General features: G+C 46.8%; 1 protein-coding gene across 1 annotated transcript in view; it reads left to right on the plus strand.

Annotated features, from left to right (window-relative positions):
• ush2a (Usher syndrome 2A (autosomal recessive, mild)) overlaps nucleotides 1-14232 on the plus strand; it is a 231796-nt gene that overhangs the window by 21028 nt on the left and 196536 nt on the right. The window contains 4 exon segments of the mRNA XM_062427527.1: nucleotides 7518-7581; nucleotides 8306-8407; nucleotides 8627-8810; nucleotides 12955-13169. Of these exon segments, the coding sequence (XP_062283511.1) occupies nucleotides 7518-7581; nucleotides 8306-8407; nucleotides 8627-8810; nucleotides 12955-13169 (565 nt within the window).

The following is a 14232-nucleotide window of genomic DNA, read 5'->3' on the forward strand; positions in this document are numbered from 1 at the left end:
CGTGTCCGTCCGCCACAGGTAGTCCCACCTACCTTAAATAGCTCATGCGGACGGCACCACCCTCATTCAAGATAAGCACCTCTTCTCACTCGCCCAAGCAAGAAGGGTAGTCTGGTGAGACATCTCACTCATATTACTCAGAGAACCGGGGTTATGTAAATAACCTAAAGTTCTCTTTCATAATATTTCGTTCGATGTCTCACTATGGGATATGGTTGCTCCCGTATTGCCAGACAAGCTTATCGAGCGTCCACCAACCCACAGGGAAAAGGTACTCTGTTCCAATCAGGACAGCAAAACCGCGCGTGCCACGCACGGAGCGGAGACGTCCAGCATATAAAAACGGACAAAAGTGAGAGGCGAGGACCAACTCGCTGCAGCACAGATGTCCTGAACAGAAACTCCCCTGAATAAGGCCCAGGATGCGGCCAAGCCCCGAGTCGAGTGCGCCCGCAGACCCGCAGGTGTCTGCAAACCCTGACTCGTATAAGCCAAAGCAATCGCCTCCACGACCCAGTGGGACAGGCGCTGCTTTGTGACAGGTTTCCCCTTATGAGGATTAGCCCAGGAGACAAACAGCTGATCGCTCCTCCTGAAACCCTTAGTCCTGTCCATGTAAGTGCGCACCGCACGGACTGGACATAACGCATGTGACCGCTGCTCTCCAGGCGAGGCAGCAAAGGCCACAAGGTCAATAGGAGAACATGAGCCCACTACCTTAGGCACAAAGGCCGGGTTGGGCTTCAAAATCATCCTCACATCCCCCGGGTAAAGCTGAGTGCATGATGGATGCACCGAAAGCGCATGGATGTCACTAACCCGTTTAGCCGAAGCCAGAGCCAGTAACAACACTGTCTTGAGAGACAGGTGTTTCAAGCCTGCTCCCCCCAGCGGCTCAAAAGGAGGACCCTTGAGCCCCTCCAGAACCACAGCCAGATCCCATGGTGGCACCAGCGGTCTGGACACGGGGAGAAGCCTGCGCGCTCCCTTCATAAAACGGCAAACCAGCGGGTGCTGGCTCGCTGTTTGTTTCCCAAACCCCACGTGACAGGCGGCTATAGCTGCCAAGTACACTTTAACTGTGGAGAAGGCTTTTCGTTTGTCAATCAGGTCCTGTAAGAATGACAATATCACACCTACTGGACACTGAAAAGGAACGTGGCCATTTCTGTGACACCAGTCCTCAAACACTCTCCACTTACAGTCATACAGAGACCTAGTGGAAGAGGCTCGAGCACTTTGTATAGTGGAAATCACACGCTGTGGGAGTCCCACAGCTGACAAATTGAACCACTCAGGGGCCAAACCCACAGCGCCAGGCGTTCTGGGTGCGGGTGGAAAACCGTCCCCCCCCCCTGTGATAACAGGTCCCTGCGCAGCGGGAGCTGCCATGGTTGCACGCACAGCAACCGATATATCTCCGCCAGCCAATGCATTGCAGGCCAATGCGGAGCTATCAGAATCAGCGCGTGGCCGTGGTCCCTCACTCTGGACAGAGTGGGGGGTATCAGGGCCAGGGGAGGGAACGCGTAAAGAAGCTCGTGCGGCCAGACGTGCGCTAGTGCGTCTATGCCGAGGGGAGCATCCAGGTTGCGCAGAGAGTAAAACAGCGCGCACTGCGCGTTTCCTCTTGACGCGAACAGATCCACCGCGGCCCGACCATAACGGGCCCATATCTGTTCCACAATCTCTGGGTGCAGAGTCCACTCCCCGTATACCGGCGCGCCCCTGGACAACAGGTCCGCGCCCGTGTTCAGAGCTCCCGGGACGTGCGTCGCCCTCAGGGAGAGGAGACGACCGCAGCTCCACAGGATCAGTCTGCGTGCCAGCATGTGCAACTGACGAGAGCGCAACCCCCCTTGGCGGTTGATGTACGCTACCGTCGTCGTATTGTCCGTCCTCACCAGGACATGATGGCCCATGAGAGACGGAAGGAAGTGTTTCAGGGAGAGGAACACCGCTGAAAGTTCCAGAAAATTTATGTGAGACCGCTGGAGGTCCACACTCCAGCGGCCCCTCACTGACCGGCCCTCGTGAATTCCGCCCCACCCTGTCAGGCTGGCGTCCGTAGTGACCACCTTCCTGGACAGGACAGAGCCCATGGGCACCCCGCGGGTCAGAAACGACGGGGCTCGCCAGTGGCGCAGTGCCCTGACGCACCCCGGCGTAACCAACACTCTCCGTGCGCCATGACGCACGGGATCCAGCCCGCATGAGGCCACCCAGAGCTGGAATTCCCGCATGTGGAGGCGACCGAGACGAACCACGAGAATGGCTGACGCCATCAGTCCGAGTAATCGAAGACACAATCTGAATTGAACAGATTTGCCTGGATGGAAAAGCGCGAGACATGCTCTGAAAGCTCTCACTCGCTCCGCCGAGAGGCGCGCCGTGAAAATCACCGTGTCCAGGGATAATCCCAGAAAGATTATGTCCTGTGTCGGGCACAGCATGCTCTTTTCCGCGTTTATCACAAAACCCAGGTCTAATAGGTGCCGTGTGAGAATACGCGTATGCGCCATGGCCTCCTGCCTCGATTGTGCCAAAAGCAGCCAATCGTCCAGATATGTGGCCAAGCGAATGCCCTGCTGTCTCAGTGGGGCTATCGCCGCTTCCGTGCACCGGACGAACACCCTCGGGCTTAAAGACAGACCGAATGGGAGCACGCGGTACTCGTAGCACGTCCCCTGGAAAGCGAACCTCAGATACTTTCTGTGGGGAGGATATATTGGAATGTGGAAATACGCGTCTTTCAGATCGACAGAAGTGAACCAATCGTTCTGTCGCACCAGGCGCAGCAGGGATGCGTGTGTGAGCATCCTGAACTTGTATTTCCTGAGAAATTTGTTCAGAGCACGTAGATCCAGGATAGGGCGAATACCACTCCCCCCCCGTTTTGGGACCAGAAAGTACCTGGAGTAAAAACCGCTCTGACACTGTGCGGGAGGAACGACACAGATTGCTCCTTTGTTTAACAGTGAGAGGATTTCCTCTTGCAAAACACGAGCTGACTCTCCCTGAGCCTGGGAGTGTATTATGCCGGCGAATCGAGGGGGAACAGCGGCAAACTGCAGCCTGTAACCCCTCAAAATCGTCTTCAACACCCAGGGCGAAGCTGCGAGCGCAGCCCACCTCTGCCACCTGCGGCAGAGAGGTGAGACGCGCTGCAGCTCTTCCACCATGAGAGGTCCCAACCGCGGTGCGGTGGCGCCCTCTCGTGGTGGAAAACTGACATGGCCTCTGGGCGGTGCTGTGCACTTTGGCCCGGGAGGACAACGCAGTGACGGGGACCTCACTGCCCTCACCCCGGGAAAAGCCGCAGCTTTCCCCGGGGGTGGGACAGCAGGTGCCGCCACCGCGCTGTTTATTTTTATAGTTTTGGCTTTTATTAGCTGCGCCCTCGGCACTCGGCCCGGATGCGACAGCGGGACACATTTTATTTTCTTTATGAAAACTTGTGTGTGTGTGCGTGCTTGTGGACATGGGAGAGGGGCAACCGCTGAACCCTCTGCCGTCAGATGTCCGTCTCTCCCGGTCTGCTCTGGCACGGTCCGTGGCAGCTGGGAGATGGGGGCGTGGGGGGCCCCGGAGTGCACGCTCGGAAGCCAAACAGGTGGAGCTGGAGAACAGGGAACTTCCAGCTGCATCACCGGTGACGAGAGGGGCGGTCAGGCCGCTCTCTTTTTCTTCCTGGCCTGGTGGCTGGTAGCTTGCGCGGGCTGTGCCGGCGGAGCTGTAGCTGGGGCCGAGGGCTTCTTGAACCAGCCGGGCCGACCGGGCACGGGCGGCGGGGCGGGCTGAGGCTTCGGATGTTTCGGTATTTTGAACTGCGAAACCCGGGAAGCAGCCTGCGCGAATGATTTACGCTGCGCAGGTGGAGAGGGAGCTGGGGGCTTGCGAGGGAGGCAGAGCTTGAGAGCTTCGTCTTCCTTCTTTTTGGCTTCACACCGTTGTTGCATCGATGCTGGGGCGGAACCAAAAATCCCCTCCGGGACAATGGGCATGTCCAGGACGTCGTCCTTCTCTCTGTCTGACAGGCTGGCGAGGTTGAGCCACCGCGCTCGCTCCTGCAGAACCATGGTCCCCATCGCTCTACCCGTGGCCTGGACCGCGCAGCGTTGGACACGGAGACACAGGTCGGTGATGACCGGTATCTCCTCCCACGCAGCTGAGTCCTGAGTTTGCACAACATCCTCGCACAACTCAGCCTGGTAAGCCGTGAGCAGCGAGAGGACATTGAGCGCTCTGGCCGAGAGCGCCACCGCCTTGTACGCTTTCTCAGTCAGGGCTGACTGAAAACGGTCGGACTTGGACGGCAGGCTGGGGCTCCGGGAGGACACCGCTGACAGCTGGGGGTGAAGGTGAGCTGCAACAAGTGGCTCCATCGGAGGCATGCGGAGCAGACCCAGGCTCTCCATCGCCTCACAGTCGAGGGACGAGGCCCCGGGAACTGGGCTCCGGCTGCTGTAGGGGCGGTCTCTCCATGAGCGCGCCACCTCCTCCAGCAGCTCCGGGAAGACGGGGAGAAGTTGCTTCGTCGCGCTCTTGGCCAAGGGCAATTTCTTCCCCTCGTAGCGTGATCTGGTGGTCTCAGCTACGACAGCGGGCCAGGGGATGCCCAGCCGGGCAGCTGCGCGTTTGCACACGTCGAGCATGTCCGAGCTGGGGGAGGGAGAAGCTGGTGTGCTACTCTCGTCTCCATCCCGAGAGTCGACGGAAGCCGCGGGCTTTGCAGCCCGAGCCGGTGTGATGAAGATGTCATCCTCTTCTTCATCCTCTGATATGAGGAGATCCAAGGCGCCATCATCATCTTCCCCATAGTCCAAATCCAGGACGTCTTCCTCCAGCGGGGGAACCGCGGCTAGCTCGAGCTGGGAGCCCCAGCTGGCGCTAGCCTCCGGTGTCGCCACCGCAGCGACCCCCACCTCCTCTCCGCCCTCGACGGCGGCGCCGTCGGAAGAGAGATAGGGGTCATGTCCAGACAGGCTAGCCTGGCGGGCTAGTTGTCTGCGGAGACTCTTGATGGTGAACACCGCACAGTGTTGACACGAGCCGGGGACCTCGATAGCCGCCCGGGCGTGTTCCAGCCCAAGACAGCACGAGCAGACCTGGTGTGGATCCATGCTCGATATCTTATTCCCGCAGCGACAGAGTCTGGCTCCGGAGTCTCCGTGCCCTCTGGTGTGAGGGGTTTTAGCCTCCATTCCGTGCGAGCTGGTGTGCAGGCAGGGAGCCGAGGCAGTTAGCTGGTGTGCTAACCGTGAAGAAGCCGAGAATTAGCTGGTGTGCTAATGCCCGGTGCTCGAGTAGCCGTGGTGGGGCGTCGAGAGCAGTGCTGACCAAGCCGTGGAGGGCAGGAAAGCACTGAGTTCGATCTGGTGTGACCGACGAAGCAGAAAAAATGTCCTAAGCTAGTAGCGCCCAGCGACAGAAGCTAAATAAGATCCGTCTATGGACAGTTAAGCTAGCTAGCTCTGGACGCGAGATATGCTCCGAGTGAGAAGAGGTGTTTGAATGAGGGTGGTGCCGTCCGCATGAGCTATTTAAGGTAGGTGGGACTACCTGTGGCGGACGGACACGTTCACCAGCCAATCAGGATTGGCGTAATGAGATAAATGCTTCTGAGGGCTGCAGCGAGGCGTGCATCCCATAGTGAGACATCGAACGAAATATTATGAAAGAGAACCACAGGTTTCCCAAAAACCATCAGGAAACTAAGAAGAAACAATATTAAAATTGTCTCCAATTATGAGTTTATCAGTCAGCAAGGCCAGTGAAGGACAGAGAGACAAATCAAAAAACTGGGAAAAAAAGAAATTCTTAGTTGCCTGTATCAACTGTTATTAGCTCAAACAACAAAAAAACAAAGAGGGAACTTAGAGATCCAGTGAATGACAGACTGAAACACAGAGAGAGAAGACAGAGACCTACCCAGAGAAGAGAGAATTAAGGCTTATACCTTGCATCATCCCAGTAACAATAGGGAGAGCGCTTTTCAGAGGAAGGTATAATCCCATTTCCACACGCTAAAGAAATCCTGAGCCAAAGCCTAAGGCTGCACAACCACACACTGTTCTAACACACTTACATCCCATAACACTCTCCCACTCTCGCTCTGTTTTACACACATACAGCCCCCAGCACATACATGCTCACAGTCGCACACTATACTTGAGCCAAACACGGCAAAGCCTCTCTCAAAAGCAAATTCACACATACAAGCACAGGCACACACATACACTCTCAGTCTCTAAAGTAAGGATGTTTGTTGGAACACACACAGTAAAGCTTCTAACACACACATACACTCTCACAGACAAAGCTAGACATGGCAGGGGTTCTGTCGATGCTTAGAGACGTTATCCGTCTTCTAAGAGTTGTTGTCAAACTAGACAGAAGTTTGTTGGACACTAAAAGAATCTGCCTCTCTTTGGACCAGCATCATTGTGTTTAAGTGTTTTATGTTCTATCCAACATTGTCACATATGTAGGGTTGTGTATGGAGATGTGTTGCAATGTTTGATGGTGTTTCTTGTGTGCAGTCCAGTTTTTTCATGTGTGTGTGTGTGTGTGGACATTGTGCCATATGCTTGAGAATTAGCACACTGTTAAACAGTATATGTATGTTTGCTACAGAGACTTGAAAAACTTGGCATATTTTGGTATATGGAGCATGTCTTGTCCCAACATCTTTGCATTTAAGTTCCTCCAGATCCTTTCTTCTTAGCGTCAGCCACTTAGCTTTACTCTTCTTATTTTACTGCTAGTTTTAATATTTGTTCCTGGTTATCACTTGTAAGATCAACCATGAGCCTGCTTGAGCTAAAATGATTATATAAGTTATTGATTAATTAATTACAAGAAAATTAATCAGCAACAATATTTTTTTTAATTGATTTTTCCTCTAAAGTATTTTTTTTTAAAGTAAATGACTCAAAACGATTAATCAATTATCAAAAAAATTGCCAATTAATTTTCTGTTGTATGACTAATATTAGTTTAGTTTTAAATAAAACATTAGTCTACTCTTGTAAAGAACTCTTTTCCTCAGTAGTTGAATGAAGCCAGTGGGATTTTTTTTCGGCATAGACACCTTTATTCAACAGTGGATAGACAACATGGGAGAGAGAGGGGGGTGTGACATGCAGCAAAGGACCTCCGGCCAGGATTCAAACCGGGGTCGGCTGCGTACGTGGCATGTGCTCTAACCACTCAACCACCTGCGCACCAATACCGGATTATTCTTTGATAGACCTGCATTATATTAAGCTAATGAAAATGCCCTTATAAGCCTTGCTGCTCTTTAGTGGAGGCAAATGTAGACTGTAGCAGATCCTGTTCAGCTTTGTATCATGAACTTAGCCAATATAAGTAGCTATGGGCAGCTTCACTTAGCTGTTATCAAGACACTGATAAGATAATCTACTAAATACTGTGAAATCCTCACTCACTGCCTTCAGTACAAACCCATTAACACCTTCTTTATGTTCTTTTCTCCCCTCTTTTCATCTCTCCAGGGTCTAATCAGTTCATTGGGCGGATACAGGACTTTAGATTTTATCCTGCCACTCTGACCAACAGGTGAGATGGATCGGGTGATGTAGAGATACATGTAAAGATGAATGAACAGCCGGACCAAAGGAGATGAGTACTGTGAATGGATGGGTCAGATGGAAGGAGGCAGGGAGTCCTGGTTGATGCAGAGAGAAGTGATATCTATAGACAGATTGAAAAAAGGGAGAAAGGGATAGAGATGAGGAGGAATAGAACAGATAACTGTATAGATTAAGACAACAAGGGAAGAGGAGCAGTAAGGGGTGATAAAGGGAAGCGGTGCTGGAAGGAAAGAAGGGGAAGACTAATCGTTGCATCTTAAGATCCATACTGCTTCCAGAGGATTTTCCTAGCATTCAATACAAGGCAATTAGTGTTTTGCTTACCAGTGATGGACTCCACACAGTAAGGACTTACAAGTTTGTCTCATCAAGACCGGGGAGAGACAAAATGAAGGATTGAGTTTTCAAATGATGCCTTTGATTTTCCACTTTACACTAAATGTTCAGTCAAAAGCCCATCAACGGGTGCTTTAAGATTTTATCTCAAGCTATTTTGTTTTAGCTTGTTCGATAGCTGTCATTTTCGTTCTTGACTGCTTCGTAATTGTAGATAATATAAAGATATGTTGGGGAAAAAATAACATTCCTGCAAATGTGTCCCTCCATCTTCCCAGTTTACTATGCAGACATGATAATGAATTATTCTTAAGTGTTTTAGTATGGCTTAATATACTCTGCTGTTTTAACAGAGAAATAGTGGAGGTGTACTCAGGTGTCCTGCCCCAGCTCCATTCCCAGTCAGAGTGTCGCTGTCCTCCCAGTCACCCCAGAGTGCACCCTTTAATAGAAAGGTACAGTATCACAACTTATTTTTTATGTGTAATAGTATATTTTAAATATTCAGTATCACAAATATCTTTTGTTTATGTATCTTTTGATGAGCTTGGCTTTGCCATTACTCAAGGCTTCTATAAAGCTGAACCCTGCTTAGGGATTATGAAGTCCTTATTGTTCATATTAAATATTACTTTTATTTAACAAACTAATAAACCTACTGCAACTGTTAACAGATACTGTATTCCCAATGCTGTTGAGGACACCACCAATGACAGAGTCTTGAGACTGAACCTTAATGCCCATCCACTCAGCTACGTCAATGATCAGGACATGGGCACCACATGGCTTTCCAAGACTACACAGGAACTGGATGATGGAGTCACTATCACAGTGGATTTTGCTAATGGACATTACCAGGTAACACATCTAATATCACATGTGTACCTAAGTTGACACATGTGATTTTGAATGAATGTCTTGTGTTTGTTCTGTTTTTATATTTTATTTACATGTATTTTATATCTCACATAATGACCATTTACGCAACATTCAATACCTTTTTTTTTATACGTTAAATGGATAGAATACACTCTGGTAGGTGGCAGTATGCCTTGTGGCTTTGATCCTTATTTTAACCAAGAAGAAAAACATGTTTTTCCGGCTTCCGATTTGAGGGATGTGGTGGGGAAAATGGAAAAAATCAAGAACACTAGGCTGCGAGCAAACAGTGCAGGCTCAGCCACAGGTAAATGCAACTTTAATGAGAAGTGGTTGGAGGACAACAAATATTATGTCTGGCTGAAATTATCCAGTGATACGTATGGGGAGCGATCCAAACTTTGTCGCAAAATATTCAAACTTGGGACAATGGGTTGTCAATTGGTTAGCACTCGAAACAGCACTATGCCCATTGAGTCGTTTGCTGCTACATCTAGTTTGACTTTAAGTACTAAAGATGATTTGTCCACTACAAGTGTCCATTCTGGCAAAACCTTCAGGCCCCTACTACCAGCCATCAGACAGCATTCAGCCTAGTTGAAGTGAAGGCTGAAGTGAAGGCTGTCAGAAGGAAGTTGAAGGCAGAAGTGCTGTTGGTTCTGTGTACAATAAGTCGACATCACTCATACACTTTAAATGACGACATCCACACAGGCTTCAAGGAAATGTTTCCTGATTCCGAAAGCACAAAACATTCACTTGTGTAAAGGAAATACAGCTTACTTTGTGCAGTTTGGACTCACTCCTCACATAAGGAACTCATCTCAACGAAGATTGGTTCATGATTATGTTTGACAAGAGCATGAACAGGATCACTGAGAATAAACAACTAAACCTGCATGTGAGACACTGGACAACCAATGAGTAGGGGTCCATGTTCAGTCCTGTTTCTTATAGTCACAATTTATGGGCCACAGTTTGGCCACACCCTCCATGACTCTTTGAAGAGTGGCACTTTCTCTTCAATTGTGCACTAGCAAGAAGAGAAGACTTCAGTTCTGCAACAAAATCCTTAAAATTCCTTCAACCTTTCTGTGGCCATTCGTGACTTGAACACTTGCCTTTGAAAGAGCAGTTGAAGTTTGGCACTCTATTGTGGAGTACATGTACGTGGGGCCACCGAGGGTCATCTTCATATGACACCGCCGCTGAGGCCCGAATGAATCCCCTTCTCCTGGCTAACTTCCATTCCTTCGTGGCCATTTCGAGAGACTCCCAACCTTTTTGAATACAGAATACAAAATACCAGATGGATGCTCCAATCATGCCCTTCCTCAGGAAAGACCTGAATGATTTGATCAGGGCAATTATTCAATATATTTCTTGTCTTGTAATCTGACTCTGTTGTAGTCCTGTTTAGGCTACTGGCCAACTGACATAAAATCCCATCAATACAAAATCATATACAAAATATTAATATAAATATTACCTGAAGCTGGCTGAGTTAATGTTAACCAACTGCTGAGCATGTGTAGTTATTCTGGTGATTTTACAAACCACCATTTTTGTCAGGGACTGTCAGGAGCCAAAAGCAGCGGAGCCAGAGCTTGGTGTTTAAGAAAGACTGAGACTGCCCTCTCAAGCATCTGCAAGAAGGCTCTGGATAAGTGCCCCCTGAAGTACTCCATAGTACAAAACATGATGTGTTTGGGACCAAACACAATATACTCTAAGCCAGATGAGTGCCTGCAGAAAAGGAAGTGTCTCATCCAGAAATTTGTGAAGGATAATCAGTCCACAGGCTGAATAGTTGCTGCTAATTTATAGGAATAAGAACAGAGTGGAATAAACCAACTATCACTAATTGAATTATGTTTTTCTGTAATAATTCTTATCTCAAATATGGATATTTGTTAACAACACATGGACTTTAACATTCTCTTTAAAAATCTCCTCATCAAGTCTTCAAGTATTCACTTGGTCAGTATATTCATGTTGGTGTGATTTGATTGGCTGCACACTGAGTTCTGACATTCGACTGACTTTGGATTCAAATGATGGTACACATTAAATTGCTGGCATCATGTGACAGTCAATTCACAGTTTGAGAAGCTTTTGAATAATTAAAATATTACTGTTTTAATGTAGGTCTGACTTAAAAACATGTAATCTTAATTTTGCATTAGACTTTCTCATTGTTTGTCATTTTGATGGACAGAGATGTCATAATCTTTTATTACCTATCATTTTATTTTTCATTTTTTAATGACTATATAACATATTTGTGGTCATTGTCAACGATGCCCACATGCTCCGGATGGGAATCTTTTTTTTTGGATAGATTTAGTTACTTCCGCAATGTATTATATGTGCAAAACTGAAATGAGCTGTGTGATATCCATGTGAGCAGGTTTAGGAGCAAATGTGTATTTATTCTAGGTCTCTGTGTCATCTAAAAGTCCTGACTTACTTATTCATTCTTAGCTGCTTTGGGCTGGACAGTCAAACCGTTTCCATCATTCTCGTGTACAGCTGAATTGCTACAATACAAACACTGTACAGTATCTATCTACCTGCACCTGTGGGTGCAGTGGACAGTAGTTTCATCCTCTTTCTAAGCACTGTAGCAAGAGACAGATGGGGGGGGCAGAAAGAGAGAGAGATTGCTGGATTTGGATGTTGTTGACACTGGGGGGCTGTCATCCTTCTTCTCTCTGAAGTGTGTATGTGAGTGTGGGCAGGATTTTGGGAGCTGTCCTTACGTGGGCGCTCAACTCAAGTCCCCAGATAAAAGACACTTTCTGAAGTTTGTGTGTTTATGTGTGTGTATTTGCGCAGTGGTGGTGGCTTAATGCGCTCCCTACTGTGCAACCCAGTGTCCCAGCTCACACTGTAGTGGGGCAGATAACACTGAACACACACACACACACACACACACACACACACACACACACACACACACACACACACACACACACACACACACACACACACACACACACACACACACACACACACACACACCTACCTACACAAAGCAGTGCACGTGGTTTATCTGTGATAATAAAATACTAGTGTGTGTGTTCGTGCAACTATGTGCCTGTGTTGTTTTTCCTCAACTAAAACCCATAATTATGTTTGGTCCTCCATGCAAGAAAAAGATGAATAATGGCCTATAAGGACATTTTCATTATTTGAACATGACTACAAAATTAACTAATAGTCATATAAAACACCAAAAAAATAATCTACAGCCACCTTAAGTTAAGTCTTTGTAGAATCAGATGAAACTTGCTCATTTGAGTGGTGGGCCAACAACTAAACTGATTTTTGCTGATTTTTCTTTTTTTGTGGTTTTCTACAATCCATTGCTGACTTGTATTTCTTCAGTATAAACAGTGCCCTTTGGACAATAATTGCAATGCCCCCAGTGATCTAAATGCAGGAGCGCAGGTTGCCAATATCCAAAACTAGTACTCTGTTTCACTTTGCCATTGCTGAATCATTATTACCAGTATTATCAATATCACATTGTGCTTAACTCACTAATAGGGTTATTTTAACTGAAAAAAATCCCAAAAAGTCCTTAAAAATCTAACATAATAAAAAACAAAAACTATGAAATAAGTTAGATTTATCATGCCTTTGTATTCACTGGCAATATTTAGTTTTTGGTTAAAAGAGAAAGATTTGATGGTACTGATTAGTATTTTTCTGTTCAGTCAGCCCTCTGCAACCAAAGTAAAAATAGAAAATATAATGTATGAAAACTACACACCATAGTAAATAATTACCTACTAACATACTTCAACTGAGTGCGAGAGATAGTTCGATCTGGTTGAGTTAAGTACAACTCATTTTTCCTCAAGATTTTACAGCTCGAAATGTGCTCATTACTGTAGCCCATTAATCAGTTAATATAATGCAAAGCAAAATAGTAACACCTCTTTACTAAGGCCTTGAAAATTACTATAGAGGTGAATAAATACCTTTGTCACAATTTCAACAGAAAGTAACAATTTAAAATGTCACCATGCTGGGATTTATTACAGGGTTGTGTACAGATGTACCTGTATTGCAAATATGTTTCAGTTAATCCTAACTGTACCCCTCTCTCCTCCAGGTATTCTACGTCATAGTTCAGTTTGGTGGCCTCTTGCCTGAGACAGTTCTGATCCAAAGACGAAGGTTTGACCTCACTGACCCACAGAGTGACACCACCACAGAACAGCCCTGGTTAGACTGGCAGTATATCGCCAAAGACTGCAGTGTGTTTGAAATGCAGAACAACGGGCCTTTACTGAGTCCAGACTCAGTCAACTGTCTGCAACTGCCCAGGTATGATGTTTTTGTGTGTGTGTGCATGTATGTTTGGGTGATGAGTATGAAAAATGCAGTTGTGGAAGGATCATACACTGAAATAAAAATGGGGAAAATAATATTTTTTTCTACATTTTGCCCAATTTGAGAAAATTATTATTTTCTATTAATACCATGAAACACTAAGATGAACATTAAATGAATGTTGTTGAAAGAAAAAACAATCTGTTACTTTGTTATTAAGCTTTTTGTGCATGATTTTAAATGCACATCAACAACAAGACAATATACTTAGTGACATATTAAAGCAATCACATATTTAGTTACTTTCAATTATGTTGTAAATTTAAAATAAGTTATCTCATTCACTGCATCATTTTTAAGATAAGGATACAGATGTCTCTGGACACAGATTAATCATTCCATTTGAAACTGCTTTGAATAATCTATATGCGGAAAAGCTGAAAATAAACTCCTCAAACAGTCTGTTTGGGGCTTTCTCCCCAGAGCAGGGACCACATGTTCTCACCCTACCCTATTGGGTGGTCATGGCCTCTTCTATGCAGAGAAGATGACACAGAAAATTACTGGCAAGACTCAACAAAGAGAACTATGAGTACACACACACACACACACACACACACACACACACACACACACACACACACACACACACACACACACACACACACACACACACACACACAGTCACCCACACTCACTCACAATCACAAAAAAATCACACACATACATCGACTCATATTCATAAATGTATAGCACATGTACTAAAACAAAAGCAAACTAGTTTCAGAACATCAAAGAAAACCAGGCATATACACATTACACACACATACAGTAAACACACAAAAGAAGCACACACTACCCTGGCACCCTCACAGTGACTAGATTTAAAAAGCTAACCACCTACAGCGTTGCCTTGGCACATGACCGGTAACAGGCTCTTGATTGGCACTAGATAGAGAACTGGACTTGGAACATAGTCTTACATACACACACATACAATCTCTCACACTAAATCTTGGCATAGCTGCTTGTATCAAGGCCTTGGTTGGCACTAGAT

The sequence above is a fragment of the Scomber scombrus genome, chromosome 1 (assembly GCF_963691925.1).
Source record: "Scomber scombrus chromosome 1, fScoSco1.1, whole genome shotgun sequence".
Classification (NCBI taxonomy): domain Eukaryota; kingdom Metazoa; phylum Chordata; class Actinopteri; order Scombriformes; family Scombridae; genus Scomber; species Scomber scombrus.